At 30.2% G+C, this 19,510-nt stretch overlaps 3 protein-coding genes across 3 annotated transcripts; all 3 read left to right on the forward strand.

The window, feature by feature from the left end:
• The first annotated feature begins 5,536 nt into the window (after positions 1–5,536).
• On the forward strand, positions 5,537–6,472 carry LOC111020056 (uncharacterized). Its single transcript, XM_022296616.1, has one exon. The coding sequence runs from the start codon at positions 5,537–5,539 to the stop codon at positions 6,470–6,472; it is 936 nt and encodes a 311-aa protein (XP_022152308.1).
• Positions 6,473–6,529: 57 nt separating this feature from the next.
• LOC111020055 (uncharacterized) lies at positions 6,530–7,570 on the forward strand. The gene has a single exon (XM_022296615.2). It carries the CDS (start codon positions 6,530–6,532, stop codon positions 7,568–7,570), a length of 1,041 nt encoding a protein of 346 aa, XP_022152307.2.
• Positions 7,571–16,524: 8,954 nt separating this feature from the next.
• On the forward strand, positions 16,525–18,679 carry LOC111020066 (glycosyltransferase BC10). The gene is made up of 2 exons (XM_022296627.2): positions 16,525–17,159; positions 17,848–18,679. The coding sequence occupies exons 1-2, from the start codon at positions 16,668–16,670 to the stop codon at positions 18,508–18,510; spliced, it is 1,155 nt and encodes a 384-aa protein (XP_022152319.1). The 5' UTR covers positions 16,525–16,667; the 3' UTR covers positions 18,511–18,679.
• Positions 18,680–19,510: the final 831 nt, after the last annotated feature.

The following is a 19,510-nucleotide window of genomic DNA, read 5'->3' on the forward strand; positions in this document are numbered from 1 at the left end:
TAGTGGCATAATGGTGTTAGTGGAAGAGAAGTTTAAGGTTTAGTGGCTCTGTTATAAGATAGAGAATATAAAATTAGATAACAAAATAGAAAGCAATTGGTTCAGACGAATATTGGTTTAGCCCGGAATCAGAACGAAAAATTGAAGATATATTTACCTTTTTTGAGCAAATATTTTTCGGCAATATTCTAAGTTAAACTTTTGTAACTTGTCGGCAAAGTACAAAGGTCGGTTATGTTCATCGAGGGATGTTAACATAGCCGCCAATAGACTGTCCATACTAGTTTCGGTGACTACGTCAAAGTAGTCGGCAGTCTAACATGATCCTGTCTAGTTTCTGTTAAGGACAACAATACCCTCATATCCCAAAGTATCTCCACAATGGTATTATATTGTCCATTTTGGGCATAACTCTCACAGCTTTACTTTCGGTTTCACCCAAAAGCCATCAAACCGATGAAGATAATTATCCTCCCTTATATACCATGGATCACTCTCTTCCCTAATTAATGTGAGACTTTGTTACACACTTTGCAACTCCAGCAATTCTCCCCTTAAACAAAGTGTTACTTTATCTTGCCTCAAATAGTAATGCACTCATCTACTCTCGGCTGACAACGAGAGCCTAATTATATCTAGCACTTCTAGATAGGTCACTTGCTACGCAAAAGCACATTGTGGGAACATCAAGCGTCGTTCTATTGCACCTTTAATCTCCTCCCCTCGAACAAAGATAACTCATTCTTCTTATCAGTCTACTGGACTACAATATCTCATCAGTCTATCTCGACTTGATAGAATATGTCTTGCTCGTCATCCGAGCACATAGCATGTCTTTGGCTCTCCACCTTGAGAAAATTTTGTTTGAGTTTGAGAGCCATCTACTAGCTCTCATACCACTTGTTAAGGACAATGGTACCCTTGTACCTCCAAGCATCTACAATGGTATGATAATTTTTGTTGTGGCCATAACCGTCACATCTTTACTTTTGGTTTCACCCAAAAGGCCTAAAACCAATGGAGATAATTGTCATCTCTTGTACACCATGGATCACTCTCTTTCCTAACCAATGTGGGACTTTGTTTGCACACTTGCAACCCCAATAGCTTCTTCATCAATGACCATAAAATATTAAGAAATTAGAAAAATTTTAGGAGAAACTCATAATCTTCTCATCAATGTAAAATCAAAATATGATAGGTCTTAATGGCTTATGGATAAAAACGAGGATTAGGGACAGTTAAAACAGGTACTCTAAAGGGTCATCGTTTGATGGTGATAATCTAAGTAGAGTGACATCATTTTAAACTTGTGGTTAAAGCTTCTCCAACTTCCAGCTACGATTTAGTGGTGTTTTATTATTTAACTGAGTTAGTTTGTATAAATAATGTTAGTTGTTCGTGTTTTAGTGGTGCTTACATGTGTTTTAGTGGTGCTTACGTGTGTTTTAGTGGTACTTACGTATCTAAGTACACACACAAAATACCTAAGTACCTAAGCATGCACGCGCACACACAGACAAAATACTTACACACGTAAGCAAGCACGCACACAAAATACCTAAGTACTTAAATACACACAAAATATCTACCTACCTAAGCAAGCACGCACGTGCACACACATCCACATCCAAGCACGCACACGTGCGCGCACACACATTGAAGCACACATGCACGCAATACCTAAGTACCTAGGCATGCACACACACACACAAAATACCTACACACATCTAAGCACGCACACAAACAAAATACCTAAGTACCTAAGGAAGCACGCACACACATAAAATACCTAAGTACACACACAAAATACCTAAGTATTTAAGTAAGCAAGCACGCATGTATCAAAAGAATTTAGAATCAGCAAAATGCTTAAAGAAGACTATAGGTAAGGAATTCCAAAATATCTAAGTACCTAAGCACGCACACACACAAAATATCTAAATACCTGAATATATTAGATAAACAATTATAAAGCATATCAAAAGAATTAAAAATCAGAAAAAATGCTTAAAGAAAACTATATGAAGGAATTTCCGGTTTGAGAATGGAACACACACGCACAAATGAAGATGGAAAGAAAAATGTCTTAATACAGTAGTTAAAGATTTATAAAATATATCAAAATAATTTCAAATCAGCAAAATACTTTAAGAATATCATATGTAAGGAGTCCGCCCCTCAAATGCTCAATACTAAATGACCTAATTATTAGGTCAGTCTACAATAACAACTTCGTTTTAATATCAATTATAACGCCCTCCAATTTGATACTCACATGGGGAACATTCTACCTGATCAAACCTTTCTTCCAAAGGCATAAAAATTTATAAACAACTTTTAACTTTTCATTTTGCCCGGGGATTTTTTTAAATAATGTTTTAAAAAAAAGACTCAAATAATATAGGTTTGAAAGTATTTTCAAAAGCAGGGTATTGAAATCGTAGCCATTGATTACAATTTAAACCGAAATCACGGTCATTGGCCGCAATTTTGTGGAAGTCGTAGCCCTTGACTTCGACTTCAATGTGCACGTATTGGGATAGAAATCGCATGCCTTTGACTGTGATTTCTATTTAATATATATATTGTTTTTGTCAATTAATTTATAATTATCTCTCCTTAGTTCGATTATGTGTCCCACTATCTTTTAACGGTATGGATGATAATACAAAAAGGAAACGATACTCTACACTTTCCCAGGAAGAAAAAAGAATGGCAATTGAATTGTTAATAGAATCAAGGAAAAAACGACTGCACAAAGAAAGTAACAAACATCTTACTAAAATAATTATTATTTTAGTATAGTCACTCAAAAAATAACCAGTGAGATCGAAGGTAATATGTAGTTAACATTAGATTCCAAAACTAATATATTTAAATAATAAATTCATTGAAGTTATTTAAATGTATTAATTGAATTACATCTTATATTGTTCAACAGAATCAGAAGTTCTAGAACAACCATTTCATTTTCCTATACATGAGCTTAAAAAGTTACGAACATGTACATTTTGTAATGCAATAAAATTTGAGCACGAGACTCCAACATTTTGTTGCTTCAATGGTCAAGTACGAGTTTCTATATCCAAAATACTTGGTTAAATATAGTATTTCATAGCCACAATTTTTAATTATAAATTTCTTTTTATTATGTAGGTGTACGTTACTGAAATTGCAATACCTAACCACCTTTATTATTTATTTACATCACAATGTGAACAAGGGATTTTATTCAGGAAGAATGTTCGAGCTTATAATAGTATTTTCTCTTTCACATCGTTTGTGGTAAATTTAGATAGAGATCTAGCGTCTTCGAATAAAGGAGTTTACACATTTAGAGTACAATGAGAAATATATCATGACCTACCAAATTTATTACCAGAAGAGAAGCCAATATTCTTCCAACTATATTTTTATGATACCATGAATGAAATTAAAAATCGCATGGAAATATTAAAAGATGTTGGGTTGAATGAACGTCTTACGGAAAAATTGGTAGAAATTTTAAAAGACAATCCCTATGGCCAGTTTTTTAGAAGCCTAAAAGATCTCCCGTCGATTGAAGATGCTCAGATACATCTTGCTATGGATGTACAAGTTGATCAACGTGTCTATAACTTACCTGGAATGGATCAAGTAGCTGCTATTTGGATTGAAGGCTGCTATTTGGATTGAAGGAAACGATAATAACATTCCATTTAAAAGAGACATTGTGTTGCATGCACATTCTGGAAAATGACACAGAATACAACATTATTTTAGTTGTTATGATTCACTCCAATATCCTTTACTCTTTCCAAATGGAGAGACTGGCTGGCATCAAGACATTAAAAGGAATTTAAAGCAAAATGATGACAATAGATTGATATCCATAGAAGGAACATCCAATATTCGACAACTTAACAACATCGAGGATATCATGAAGAGTGAAAATCAAGGTTCGTGCGATCTATCATTGCAATTTAAATAACTTATATCTACTTTAAAATTATGAGTAATATATTATTTGTAATATAACCATTTATTATACAACTTTCACAGGAGTTTGAAGAGGTCGATCTTCCACAATTTCGTGCAAGGAATACTATTGTTATAAGATAGAAATCCGTGAATCCACTCAATCAATTTTACTTCTAGCTGGAAGATTATTCCAACAATATGTTGTTGATATGTACATAAAACTTGAAACAACTAGACTTGATTTCTACAAAAAGCAACAATCACACATTCGATCGGAGTTGTATCAAGGAATTGTTGATGTTGTAAATGCAGGAGAAACAAGAGGAGACAAGGTTGGGAAGCGTGTTGTTCTTCCTTCGACATTTATAGGTGGGCCACGAGATATGCGTCGTCGCTATCTAGATGCAATGGCCTTAGTACAACAGTTTGGGAAGCCTGATCTTTTCATAACAATGACATGAAATACCGAATGGAAAGAAATAAGAGAAGAATTAATGGAAGGACAACTTTTTCAAGATAGGCCAGATCTAATTTCAAGAGTTTTCAGAGGAAAATTGATGGACCTTAAAAATCAAATTGTGCAGAAAGAAATATTTGGAAAAGTTGCAGCTTTTGTATATGTTATTGAATTTCAAAAACGTGGTCTCCCACACATGCATATGTTGATTATATTGAAAAAAGATTTCAAAATCACAAATGCTGACCTGTATGACAGCTATGTTAGTGCAGAAATTCCAGATAGCCAAACAAATTCTGCCCTTCACAATGTTGTTGTGAAACACATGCTTCATGGCCCATGCCGAGATGATAACAAAAAATGTTCGTGCATGATCAATGGAAAATGTAAATTTCGTTATCCAAGGCAATTTACATCGAAGACAATTCAGGGAAAAAATGCATACCCAATATATAAGAGGAGAGACGACGGAAAACAGGTATTTATAATTTATAGTAATATAAGTTACTTATTGATTTATTGATTTATTTTTATTGTTTATGATATACTAAATCACAGTGATTAGGTTGCTACATTTAATATTTAATAGTATAATAGTTTATTTAGCTAATTATTTTAAATTGTTTATAACATACTAAATAAAAGGGATTAGGTTGCTACCTTTAGTGTCTAACAGTATTAGCTTTTCCTAATTGTATTACACTTTTAAAAATTTTGAAGGTAACAGTAAGAAAGAAGACTTTTGATAATCGATTGGTTGTCCCTTATAATCCATATCTACTTTTGAGATACAACTGCCACATCAATGTAGAAATATGTTCTGGCCTAAAAGCAGTTAAATACTTGTACAAATATATTTACAAAGGACATGATCGAGTAGCAGTTTATGTATCACATGATAGTGATAATAAAATTATTGATGAAATAAGAGATTATCAAGATGCAAGATGGGTATCAGCTCGAGAAGCCTTATGAAGAATATATGATTTTAGACTGAATGAAATATCTCCTCCGGCGATAAACTTACAGCTTCACCTCCCTAATATGCAATGTGTTTCTTATTGGGAAAATCAAAATTTGAAGAAACTAATTCATTGGGATCATATCTCGAAGACAATGCTAACAGAATACTTTTATATGTGTCAAAAGTATGAAACTGCCAGAAAGTTTCTATACAAAGAGTTTCCTCAACATTATGTATGGGGTAAACAACTACGGATATGGAAGGAAAGAAAAAAAGGAGTAGTTGTATCACGCATTGTAGGAGCAAATCCAAGAGAAGGAGAAATATATTACCTGCGATTGTTACTAAACCATGTTAGAGGGCCGACATCTTTCGAGTATTTGCTAACTGTTAATGGAAAAAGATTATCATCATTTAAAGAAGCAGCACGGGAAATTGGTCTCTTAGATTCTGACCAAAGTGTAGTAGAATGTTTGGATGAAGCTGTATCATTTGAGATGCCTAATGCTTTTCGAAGACTTTTTGCAACATTATTAATGTATTGCGAGCCTATTGACGTGAGGAAATTGTGGGAAGATTATTCTCATGTATTATCAGAAGATTACAGAAAAGACGAGCAACCGAATTTGGAATATCATATACAATGTTCTTTGCGAGATATAAAAGTATTCCTCGAGTCAATGGGCAAACAAATCACGATGTATGATTTGCCAATAATCAAACCCATGCAAATATTTGCAAATGATTGTAATACGAAAGATATATTGGATGAAAGATCAATTATAGTCTCGGACGAAGATATTCAAGCTTCATCAAAGTTGAATGAAGACCAAAAGTTAGCATATGATATTATTGTTCAGAGAATTATGAATAATAAAAGTGGTGTGTTTTTTATAGATGGGCCTGGAGGCACAGGAAAAACATTTTTGTATCGTGCATTGCTAGCTACTATAAGATCAAGAGGAATGATAGCCATTGCAACAGCAACATCAGGTGTCGCTGCTTCAATTATGCCAGGAGGACGAACGACTCATTCTAGATTTAATATACCATTACAAGCAATTGAATCATCTATGCAGTATTTCTAAGCAGAGTAACAGAGCAGAATTAATTAGGCAAGCAAAGTTATTTGGGATGAGGCACCAATGGCAAAAAAAACCACAATAGAAGCAGTCGACAGAACCTTTAGAGACATAATGGATTCTACAGAACCATTTGGTGGAAAGATTGTTGTATTTGGAGGAGATTTTCGACAAGTGTTACCAGTTGTCCCACGAGCAACGAGACAACAAACGATTAATGAAAGTTTGGTAAAATCATATCTTTGGAAGCAAATGGAAAAATTGCAACTGACCAAAAACATGAGAGCTCATAGTGACAGTCAATTTGCAGAATATTTATTAAAAATCGGGAATGGAACTGAACCATCAGTAGAAGATGATTATATTTGCCTCACAGATGATATTACAATTACAGGTGAAAATGATGAAGGTGCAATTATGAAGTTACTCAATGTTGTTTATCCTGATCTTGAACAAAATGCAACTTCATCAGAATACATGACAAATCGGGTAATTCTATCAACTACAAATGAGTATGTTGATCAGATTAATGAGAAAATGATTCAACTATTTCCAGGAAAATTTTTTGAATTCATGAGTTTTGATGAGGCAATTGACGACACACATAATTATTATCAAGAAGAATTCCTCAACTCATTACTGCCTAATGGTATTCCTCCGCACAAGTTGATGTTGAAAGCAAATTGTCCAGTTATATTGTTAAGGAATTTAGACCCAGCTAACGGTCTATGTAATGGAACACGAATGGTTTGTCGTGAATTTCGCAAAAACATCATTTATGCAGAAATCACTACTGGACAGAATGCTGGCAAACAAGTTTTCCTTCCACGCATACCTATGAGTCCTGCAAATGATGAAGGATATCCGTTCAAATTCAAGAGAAAGCAATTTCCGATACGACTATGCTTTGCCATGACTATTAATAAGGCTCAAGGACAGACAATACCAAACGTAGGAGTTTATCTTCCTCAAAACGTTTTTTCGCATGGGCAACTATATGTGGCACTATCGAGAGGCATCTCTATGGCAACAACAAAGGTGTTGGTGAAATCAAAGGAAAATTTGACAAAAAACATTGAATATAAAGAAGTTTTGACTCTCTAAATCTATTTGTTTACCTGCAATGTTATATTATGCAGCAAAATAATAATTCTATTTCAATATATTTGTTTTTATGTTGACAAATATTTGTACAATAAACATACATTTCATTATAAATTAAAAATAATAGTTACAAACAATCTTCTAATAAAAAATAAAAAATCATAATTATATTACATAGACCGGTATTAAATTTAATAAGTTCAATATGTCAAATAAAAATGTTCCATATACAAGAAAAAGTTAATAAATATATTTAATTATATTATATTATATTTAAACATAAAATTAAAATACCACAACATTTAAACTCAATAATTTTAAAAAAAATAATTCTATTTAATTAACAAAAAAAAACGTGCCTTGCACGCGGTATATTGCTAGTATATTAAAGAGTACATATGTGGAAGAAAGATTTTTTGGACAATATTGACCCTTATTTTTTTTTTCTTTTTTTGTAATACTAAAATTATTTATCCCTCTCTCTCCTCTCTTCTACGTGAGACTCTCCATCTTTTCTCATTTATATCTCCCTTATTTAATTATAATTTTCTTTCTCTCATTAACTTGTTTTTTTAAAACTTCTCTCTCCTTAACTTTTGATTCTCTTTACCCAACCATCTAAATTCTTGAAACATTGTTAATTCAGTTAACAATTTATTAATAATTAATATGATAGATTTAAAATATTATTTTCTAACACAGTTAGATTTTAAATTCAGTTTTGTCTTTCATTATTTATTGGTTTAAATTATAAGAGAAAATTTAAATATTATTCTATGATGTAATAACTTATCTTTGAAATATTATTTTACAATAACAAAAAATAAATTAATAATTAATAAATAAAAATTAATATAGATCAAAATTGACAAAATATATAATTAAGAAGTAAAATACGAGAATATCTATATTTTTAAATTGAAATATTAAAAATCAATTTAAAGTTTTGTAAGATTTAACATAAACAAATTATGAATACTGAACATTTTGTTTTGGAGAGCAAAAATTTAAATATTATTCTATTATGTAATAATTTGTCTTTGAAATATTATTTTACAATAATAATGAAAAAAATTAAATTGAAAATTAACAAATAAAAATTTTATATATCAAAGTTGACGAAAAATATATTATTAAGAAGTAAAGTATGAGAATATTCGTGTTTTTAAATTGAGATATTAAAAATTTCCTAAGGTTAACCTAAACAAATGATAAATATTGAAAAAAAATTTTAGGGAACAAAATTTAAATGCACTACAAAGTGGATTAAATGAATGAAGCATAAGAATATCAAAAGTTCTGCCTTTATGTATATAAATTAATTTTAAAATTAAATTTTTTACATTTAATTAGATTTAATGGTGGAATATGAAAAATGTTAGAATTTCAAAGGTTTTTGTAACTTTTCTACTTCCTACGACTATAAAAGTGGTTCTCTTCCTCCTCATTTTCACACTAATTTGTTCTTTTTTTATACAAATTTTTTTCTCTTTAGTTCATCGTGGTTTCTAGATTTAGTGATAGAATACTAACATTTTCAATATTATTTTTTATGTTGTAGAGCGACGATCTCAAACATCGGTAAGAAGTAAGTATATTTTATGAAAATATAGAATACTCGCCTTGATTTTGTTCTTAAATATTGCTATTTTTAAGTTTGGATTGTTTTGTAATTAATTTTAATATTATTATTTTTTATTTAAATATTGAAAAAAAAATTTAAGGAACAAAATTTAAATGCACCACAAAGTGGATTAAATGAATGAAACGTGAAAGGTTAAGAATATTAAAAGTTTTGCCTTTATTTATATAAATTAATTTTAAAATTAAATTTTTTACATTTAATTAGGTTGAATGATGGAATATGAAAAGTGTTAGAATCTCAAGGGTTTTTGTAACTTTTCTACTTCCTGCTACTATAAAAGTGGTTCTCTTACTCCTCACATTTTTACACTAATTTCTATTTTTTTATACATATTTTTTTCTTTTTAGTTCATCGTGGTTTCTAGATTTAGTGATAGAATACTAACATTTCTAATATTCTTTTTTATGTTGTAGAGCGGCGTTGTTTAGCGTCATTGTGTGTATCTTGCAAGCATTTGTCAATTTGATCTCAAGCATCGGTAAGAAGTAAATATACTTTATAAAAATATAGGATAATCGCCTTGATTTTGTTATTAAATAATGTTATTTTTAAGTTTGGAATATTTTATAGTTAATTTTAATATCGTTTTTTTATTTTAAATATTTTACATATTTAAAAATTGTTAGATTGTTTGTTTTATTTAAATACGATAGGATTAATCTTTGATTTTCTCATATACATGAAGAAAAAATAACAATCCTATCATTTTATTTTACTAGTTAATATCACGTGCAATGCACGTGGTTTTAAATATTTTAATATAATATCTCTAACATAGAAGAATAACAACTAAACCCAATACAGTATTCCAACTAAAAAATAAGACAATAAAATAAGATGTGTAGAAAACATTGAATATGATATACATTTGAAATAATAGATGTGGTTATCAACTTTTAATTAAAAATATTTTATAAATTTAAAAATAAGCAAATTTAAGACATGATACATTAAATCAAATTATGTAACTAAAAATCCAAACCATGAAATTATTTGTTAGATAGTGAAAATTATAATAGGAATAAATAAAATTGTCTGTTTATTACTCTTAAGCTACTTTTTAAAATTGAAAATTGACAAATCAAATATCATTTTTTTTATTTTTAAAATGATAAATATAAATGATACTGCATCTTTTAAATATAAAATAAAATGAAATGAAAGAATTGAAATTTGAGAAAGAAATTCGATAATGTATACTGCCATGAAATCATTTAAAAAATGTGGGATAAAGAATCACACGATCAAGAAAAATAAAATAATAACTACACCAATTAAAAAGATATATTAAGATAAATAGGGAAACTAATACTAAAATATAACATGAATATATTTTAAAACTTGAAAAAAGATTAATTGGATATTAAGTTGAAAAGGTGTAAAAAAAAGTTAAAACTTGAAAACAATCTTAACTAAATATTAAAACACGAAATATCATGAATATATATAATTTAAAATAATGTAAATAAAAAGATTAAAATAATTGAAAAAAAAAACTAAAAGTTAAAAATAACAGGAATATATAATTTTATACTCTACCTATTAAATATATTTTTGAATTAAGATACTATTACAAAATTAAGAAATATAAACGTACAATCTAAGAGTAGTTAAGATAACAGCAACCACCCACGTCAATGTAGGAAACAGTAGATACTCAAAATATGATGTACAAAATTAACATTAATTTAGAAATCCAACAATTAAATTTAATAAATACATTTTTTTTTTAAATCTCAGCATTCGTGACCAATAAAGATGGACGGTTTTTCAGTGACGAAATAGACGAAATAGACAAAATCATGGGAACAACTTAGATGAACTTGTAGTCTCCTTGGAGGGAAGCATTGTCTTAAAACTGCTATGATGAATTGCAAGATTAGAAAAAAGGTATGTGTTATATAGTCAATTTTTCTATCTATTCTTAAATTTATCTTGGATTTTACAGTTAAATGGGGGAATGAAGAAGGAAGATGCTTGGCCATGAAAGTGTATTGTCATGCTTATTCCTCTTTTAGGTAAAAGAATATATAAACATGAAATAAAAAAATCCAAAAGATCATGAAAACAACAAGGGGATAAAAACAAATATTAAATATAATTTTATAGGGATCCAAGAAAAATAATTAAAGATAAAACAACAATCACACCATGTCAATTTATAAAAAATAATACTCAAAATATGATAACAGTACAATAATTCACAGAAATTTATAAAAGATAACGTTCAGAATTCACATCAATTTTTATGATTTACCTCTACATCAGCTAAAATTAATTTTTGTATTCGCAAATCTTGATTTTGGCCTACTTTAATGTTTCCCTACGAAGAACAAAAACTTTTAATTTCCACCTCTTTTGGAAATGTATGAGTTGTTTGATAAAAGAAGAGATTTTTGTAGACATTTTGGAAGAAAGAAGATATGAGTTTTTAATTTACACTCTTTTCTTTTATAAATGGTTTGTAAAGGAAGATTGATACATTTTCATCAACGGACGCACTGCTTCTATAAATGGTTGAAGAACAGCTGCTTCTCTAAACAGACACCTCATTCAAATAATAGCATCACGTAGAAGAGGTACATGGAAGAAATATAATATAAATGAAGGGTAAATTTGGTATATCTTAAAAAGTTGGAGGTAAAGATTCTCATCCTCCATAATCCCATTTAGATATAGTATAGATGATGCACTTTCAACGAACATTAAATAATATTTTTTACGAATACAAATATACCATTATCTAAAGTTATTTTATTTAAAATAAAAAGTTAAAAGTAACATGTATCTTCATAATTTTGTTTGAAAGTAAATTTTATTGTTAGACACACAATAATAACATTTTTAACGCCAACCAGAACATAGCTAATCAGCAATTAATGCACGTTTATCCAACTATGAGATTGTTGTAAATATATATAAATTAATTTATTCAATCAAATAGTGAGCTATTTATTTTAATAAATGTTACTAAATTTAAAAAAAATAATTATCAAAATACATAGAAAAATCACTTAATATTGATATATAATTTATTTTGTTATAAATAAAAATGATTGTAGCATTTTGATAGATTCATAATTTTTTTATAACTTAAACTAATATTAATATGTGATGCGATAAAATTAAAATACTAAATTACTAGTGTAAGAAAATGCGTCCAAATTCAATACTAAAATCTTCGCACTCTACTAAACAATACAACCTAATCATAAAACTTAATTCATCAAAAAAAAAAAAATTCTAGCCACAAGAATCAACGCTATAACCAGTCATTGAAAAAGAAAAAAATATATTCAATGATTAAGGGCATTAATGTCTTCCACAAATTTTATAGTTCAATTTGATGAAATTATAATTTAAAGGTGGACAAGAAACTCAACCTGCAATAATCCAAAATTGTGTATACACGTCAAAGCAAACATAGCTTAGCGGCAACCAAGAGGTTGTGAGTTCAATCTCCACCCTACATAGTGTACTAAAAAAAATTATGTATACACAAGAATCAACTGAAATTTGAAAAAGAAATAAATCTAATGAGTTCATGTTTAGTTTAGACTGGGAATTTTTTTTACCCTTTAATTTCTGTGAATTGCTAGTTGGCTACCAACAAATTGCTTGCATAAGTCTCACAACAAAAAAAAAACGAACAAATTGCTTTCCTATTCATAAAACCAACCATTTTAGGTCGCTGCCTTTAGAAAAAAAAAACTTTTTGACCTCATGACAAAATTAAAGGGCATTAAATCAACTTTTGTCATTTGGTCAAATTTTTTCTTAAGGCATAAGAAATAAATTAAAAAAAAATACTATCAATTTACCTTTTTTTTAATTTGACCAGTGCGAGATACAAGATTAAACATTCAACCCTAGATCGTTTATCTACCGAGTTACATAGATAAATTTATCATAACTCATCAAATTAAGTTTTTGGTTCTAGTGGTGATTTAACAAATATTGCAATTGGTAAAACATTTTGTGTAGTTGTCATCGTGTAAAATCAAAGTATCATGCATCAAAAAGCCGCCCAGCCACATGGGTCAGGTAAGTGAAAAAACTCGGAATGATCGAGCGCACTAAGTAAACGCCAAGCACATTATCAATAGGGTTGAGCGCACCTGAACACACCATATAGAAGACAATTAGTGGGGAAGGTGCTGACACTCTGTACCCAAATCACAATGTGCCTCAGAGAACCACCCAAAACGTTGCTAGCCTCCTACCCCTGACATAAATAATGGAAGCAGAAAATGTTGGTGGCCGATAGACCCTAGGCGCGATAGAGTGCACTCTTGTGAATAACTTTACTAAGGCAAAACCCTATTCTCACTCTCTCTCTCCATATATAAGGAAAAGAACTACCCTAATGAAGGTAGGTCACATTTCTCTACACAATTTTTTTTTGAGAATTTGACACACTCTCAAGACTTTCACCTTCCAGGATACTGTCTTTTTACTATTTCTACTTCATACCCGTTTGTTCCCTCCTTCAGTTCTAACTTAAGCCTCAGAGTACACTCGATAGAGCACCTCACCGATATTAGATTTCTAAAGACGAACCTACATAGGCCTCACCCAGAGATGAGCATCATGGTAGCAATTTCTTTTTCAGTATTTTAAAAATAAAATGATCCTGGTTCAATTTTTTATTTTTAAAAATGAAGCTTGGTTGCTCATTAATTTTTTTCCCAAAATATTTTGAATTCCTAGCTAAATAATATATACGTATATAATTTCTTTTAATTGTGAATGATTGAAGATCTTAAAAATATTTGAAGAGCAAAAGCACTTTTATCTATTTTAAAACCACATTCAACTTGCTATAATTCTAAATTTTGATATACGTATTGAAGATATTACCAAAATAGTTGCCTTTTCATTTAATTCAAATATTAAAATAAAAATTTTGAAAATTTAGAGATCATGATCGAACTAATTTAAAAATTTAGAAATTAAAATAAAAATTTTAAAAGTTTAAAGACAAAGAGGGACTCAAAGTTTACGAAATAAAATGATATTCAAACAAAAGAAAATTATTAAAAAAAAGAAGAAAAAAGGTAGATGATAACGATGTTTCTAAAATTTCATTCTTTTATAAAAATTTGAAAATTAACCATTTTTAGTACAACAAGTAGGATGAAATGATTCGAATTCATAACCTGGCATTTGTTAATTATCGCTAAACTCCGGAGAAAGAAAAGTATTCCAATGATTTTAATTGCATTATATGAAATATTAATTGTAACAAACTTTATTATATATATTTTTCTCCACATTTGAATATGGGTTCGCAGAAATTGACCAATGGAATCAACACGTGTCGATACCGGTGGCTGGTCGGCGACTGGCGGTGGACTAATCAATCAAACCGCGTGAGATGCCGGAGATTATTCCACGGCGGCTGCATAGCCCTCCCCTTCCCTCCACATTTCAAGTCCAACCTTATATACACGCCATTCACACATAATTTCCACATCTTTAAATTTCTTCCTAACTATTTCCTTTCGTATATATATTCATATAGCTTAGAAATCAATAAATAATTACATTTTAATTTAAAAGATACATTATTTAGAGCATGGTTGAATTTGGTTTAGCACGAAGGTGATTGGGTCAAAACCCTGTGGATTTAATAAGTAATATTAATTTTAAATTTTAAATAATGTTTATCATATAAACTAAATATACAAGAGACACGTCCAAATTTTGAGGTAATTCTAAATTTGATCCGTGTTCAATTTTTATCTTTAATTAAGTCATTCAATGAAAAACTTGTTAATAAAAATTGTATTAGTAAGTTAAGGTTATATTAACATATCTTAACACATGAATATACCAGACATAAAATTCAACCCATTTGTTAAAAAATTCAACCCATCAATCAACTTCCAGATGGATTGTCAAGTGACATGTTCATGTGTCTAAATATGTAATTATAATAATATTTTAATGATACATTAGTATTTTGTTAATAAATTTTAACATTTTTTTAATTAAAAATCTAATTGAGAATTTTTAATACATTAGAAATAAAATTGAAGATTTTGAAAAATTAAGAACCAAATAATAATTAACTCAAACATTAGGGAGCATTTGATAATATTAATCATATACTTTGAAAAATTAAGAACCAAAATAATAATTAACTCACAAATTAGGGAGCATTTGATAATATTCATCATATATATCATTTAGAAAGTTACTAGTCAAAGATATGTGAACTTCCTTTTTCACAATTTAAAAAAATTGAAATTGAGATAGCTCCAATGATCACAGGTATTTAAAATGAAAGTATTTATCTAAATAGTATAAAATGAAGGTGTATTTTCAAATATATAAAGTTTGAAATTTTACTAAAATAACGCAGTACAATTCAAACTTTAACTCAAATCTAATATAAAATATATCAAGAAAAATCAATTTTATGTTATATTTAAAAAAATAAAAATTGTGCTGTTTTTAAAAATACAATAAAATTTATGTTATATAGTATAATTTAAATTTGATTGTTGATGTTTGAAATATAGGGTTCTTACTATCTTCGATGAAAATAACACGATGAAAATTTTAACTTAAAAAAGTTGTTATGTCCTAATCAATTGAATCATATAACTTGAGTATAACTCAATTGGATTAGGCATCGACCAAAAAGTCTCGTGAGTTCAAATCCCCTACTCTATATGTTGTACTAAAAAAATATGATATTATAATAAAGTTTTCAATAAAAAAAATCAATTTATAATCTAATCCCAATCCCATGACTTAAATCAACCGGTAGGGTGGGCCGATCGTCTTCTGTCCTCTCCTCTTGCGCACCTTGAAAACTGAGATCTATTATCATTGTATTACCTGTCCTGGAACTGCTATTTGAGTTATGATCCTATGATTATGTTGGCTGAGATTTGTTTTTTTATTTACTTTTCTTTCTTCTTGTTTTCAATGTTGTGTCTTAATCTCGGGCTCAGATCCTCCTTTTATGTTTAATATATTTCGAAAAAATATAACTAACCTAATCTCATGTTGGCAAATCTATTAAGTATTTTAAGCCTAGTAAACTCCAAAAGACATATCAAATATAATTACAAAAACTCAAATAATAAACTTTTATACACACACAGATATATATATATATTTATTTATTTATTTTTTATTTTATAAAAAAAAAGACTAAACTTATAATTTAATCTATAATTAATTAAATGTGTTTTTTTTAAGTAAAAATTAAATGTGTTTTATTATTATTTCGCCCACCCTCAAATTCAACACAGGTAGAAGAAAAAAAGTCCATATATTTAAGCTCGGAAAAGGAATTAAAACCAAACTTCTCCGTCACCCACATCGTTCATTAAGCTCCCTCTCCCTCCGCCGTTCCCTGTGTTTCTCCGCCGTCCTCTGTCTCTCTCCGCCGCCGTCGGGCAAATTTCCCGGCCTGGGTTTCAAAGTTCCGTCAAAATGAAGAGCCAGATTCAGATCCCGAAGCTGATCCACGTCCATGTGAGCCTCTTCAGCTTCGTCCCGTACCTCCTCATCTTCGCCTGCGGAATCACCCTCGGATTCCTCCTCACTTCTTACCCCACCGGCTTAACCATCAGTTTACGCCTGACCCAGCCCCCCAATTTTGCTCCGGCGACCGGCTCTTGGGGTCCCCGGCGGGTGGGTCTGGCGGAATATCTGAAGCCGCCGGAAGTAATGCACGACATGGAGGAGGAGGAGGTTCTGTGGAGGGCGTCGATGGCGGCCGGAATCCGGAAGTTCCCGTTCCGGCGCGTGCCGAAGGTGGCGTTCATGTTCTTGACGCGAGGGCCGGTGTACTTGGCCCCGCTTTGGGAAGAGTTTTTCAGGGGAAATGAAGGGCTTTACTCTGTTTATGTCCACTCTGATCCTTCTTATAATCGCTCCTTCCCGGAATCCCCTGTTTTCCATGGCCGCAGAATTCCCAGCCAGGTAATTCTTGTTACTTTCCAATTCCATCACTTAATTCGTAAGATTATTGATGTTCTGTAACTTTCAATCATGGTTCTAGATTTCGATTCTGCTTCGTCTCTAATTTCTGTTAATGAATAGAGTGTTGATAGGTGTAAATTTTCGATTTTGATTGTGCGGGTGATGAGGTAATTTGAAAACATTGATAATTATAGATTTTCATGCTTTTCAATTTGTAATTAGCTCGATTTTTTTTCCTCATTGATTAAAATATTAGTTCAATCCTAAAATTAATTGGTGGAGTAGCCATATATATTTAAACTCGTATCTTTTTCAATGTAAAATCTTAACAAGAATAAACCACTAGAGAGTAGTTCAACCTGTCAAAAATGAGTTTATGCTAATGATTATGCTGTCAAAAAATCCATGTGATCGTGTTTGTTCATTCGTAAATTTAACTTACCAAAATTACTAAATTCGTAAAAAAATATTATAGAATAAAGGAGCTTCATTCCTATAAAAAAAATTAATAATAATAAAGGATATTCATTGAAAGTATTTTAAAAAAAATATTCAATATTGAAGTTTTTGAATTTTTAACAAATATAGAATAAAGATCAGTTTAACTTTTGAATGGTAGATGGTACGAAGGTAGGACAATAACTAATTATATACTAATTAACATCAAAACATTGTTTAATCATTGCAGAAAGTCGGGTGGGGGAAGGTGAACATGGTCGAGGCGGAGCGTCGACTACTAGCGAATGCACTTCTCGACATTTCGAACGAACGATTTGTTCTCCTCTCGGAAGCTTGCATTCCTCTCTTCAACTTCTCTACAGTCTACTCCTTCCTGATCAACTCCACCATGAAAAGCTTCATCATGAGCTACGACGAGCCGGGTCAAGTCGGACGTGGCCGATACAGGAAGCAAATGTTCCCGCCGATAGCCCTCCAACAATGGCGGAAAGGGTCGCAGTGGTTCGAGATGGACCGAGACACCGCCATTGCCGTAGTCTCCGACCGGAAATATTTCCCCGTCTTCCAGAAGTACTGCAAAGGCCAGTGTTACTCCGACGAGCATTACCTGCCGACTTTGGTCAACGTTTATGGCTGGGTAAGGAACGCCAATCGGAGTTTGACTTGGGTTGACTGGTCAAAGGGTGGCCCACATCCAGTGAGATTTTCGCGATCAGACATCCACGTGGAGCTCTTTCAGAGGCTAAGGAACCAAACCAGCGAGTGTATGAAAAGTAAAAAGGAAGGGACAGGTGTCTGCTTCCTATTCGCCAGAAAGTTTGCTCCAAACACTTTGGAGAGGTTGATGAAGATTGCACCAAAAGCCATGCACTTTGGCAGATTGATAGATTAAAGAATTTTTTAATTGATTATTTGATTTTTTTAACAAGTATATATGTATGAAAGCATTCATGTACAATTTTGATTCTTTTAGCTAAAAAAAATCTGTCTTTTTTTTCTTCATGTAATTCCCTTAGGATGTTTTTAAAATTTTTGTCCAATTATACATTTTTTATTTTTGAGATTTGGCAAAAGAATTCAAATATTTTTAAAACCATGGAAGATCATAAAATAAAGAAATTAAATATGGGACAATAATAAAAACGTAAAATCTTATGGTACATAACTCAACAGAAAACAACTTTATATAAAAACATAATTAAGAAAAATATTAGTACAGAATAAAAGACCGGGCACTTTCTTAAAAAAAAAAAGACCTTCTTTTCAGAAAAAAATAAATAAATAAAATAAACAGGACCTTAATACTAAAAAAATAATAATAAGAAAATGAGGCAACATGATATACAGCAAACATTTTTTTTCTCCTTTTTAAAAAAGAACACAGAAATGTGTTAAAAACACAACATAGTATACCTAAAATTCTAATAAAAATAAAGAACATAGAAAATAATCAAAATATTAAGAGTGTATTTGGAAATGATGGTACAAGGGAAAAAAGAGATTAAAATATAATTGAGTAGAAATTTTATACTTTTAATATATAAATATATTCTTTTATAATATGTATTATTTATTGAATTATAATCTTCTTCTTTTTTTTTCCGTATATGAATAAATATTTAACTATGACAAATAGATTTGTAAATATTTAAGCAAAATGTAACAATTTCTGTAACATCTATTAAGGGTATAGTTTTATTAAGGGTATAGTTTTTTTAAGTGGTTTTAGATAACTAAAAATGTATTTTAAAAAATATTTTGAAATAAAAAAAAAGATAATTTTAAAAAATGATTGTTTAAAAAAAAAACCCCTTTATGAATAATCATTTGAAAGATGATTATCAAAAAATTGAGTCCAAAGTAATCGACATTTTTGTAGTTTAAATAGACAT

Source organism: Momordica charantia, assembly GCF_013281855.1.
Source record: "Momordica charantia cultivar OHB3-1 chromosome 4 unlocalized genomic scaffold, Mcharantia_2.0 BLBB01000004.1, whole genome shotgun sequence".
Taxonomy (NCBI): domain Eukaryota; kingdom Viridiplantae; phylum Streptophyta; class Magnoliopsida; order Cucurbitales; family Cucurbitaceae; genus Momordica; species Momordica charantia.

Coding starts and splice junctions, on each gene's coding strand:
- LOC111020066 (XM_022296627.2), top strand. CDS start 16,668: ATGAAGAGCCAGATTCAGATCCCGAAGCTGATCCACGTCCATGTGAGC. Junction 17,160..17,847: donor GCCGCAGAATTCCCAGCCAG/GTAATTCTTGTT, acceptor TAATCATTGCAG/AAAGTCGGGTGGGGGAAGGT.
- LOC111020055 (XM_022296615.2), top strand. CDS start 6,530: ATGGCAAAAAAAACCACAATAGAAGCAGTCGACAGAACCTTTAGAGAC.
- LOC111020056 (XM_022296616.1), top strand. CDS start 5,537: ATGCTAACAGAATACTTTTATATGTGTCAAAAGTATGAAACTGCCAGA.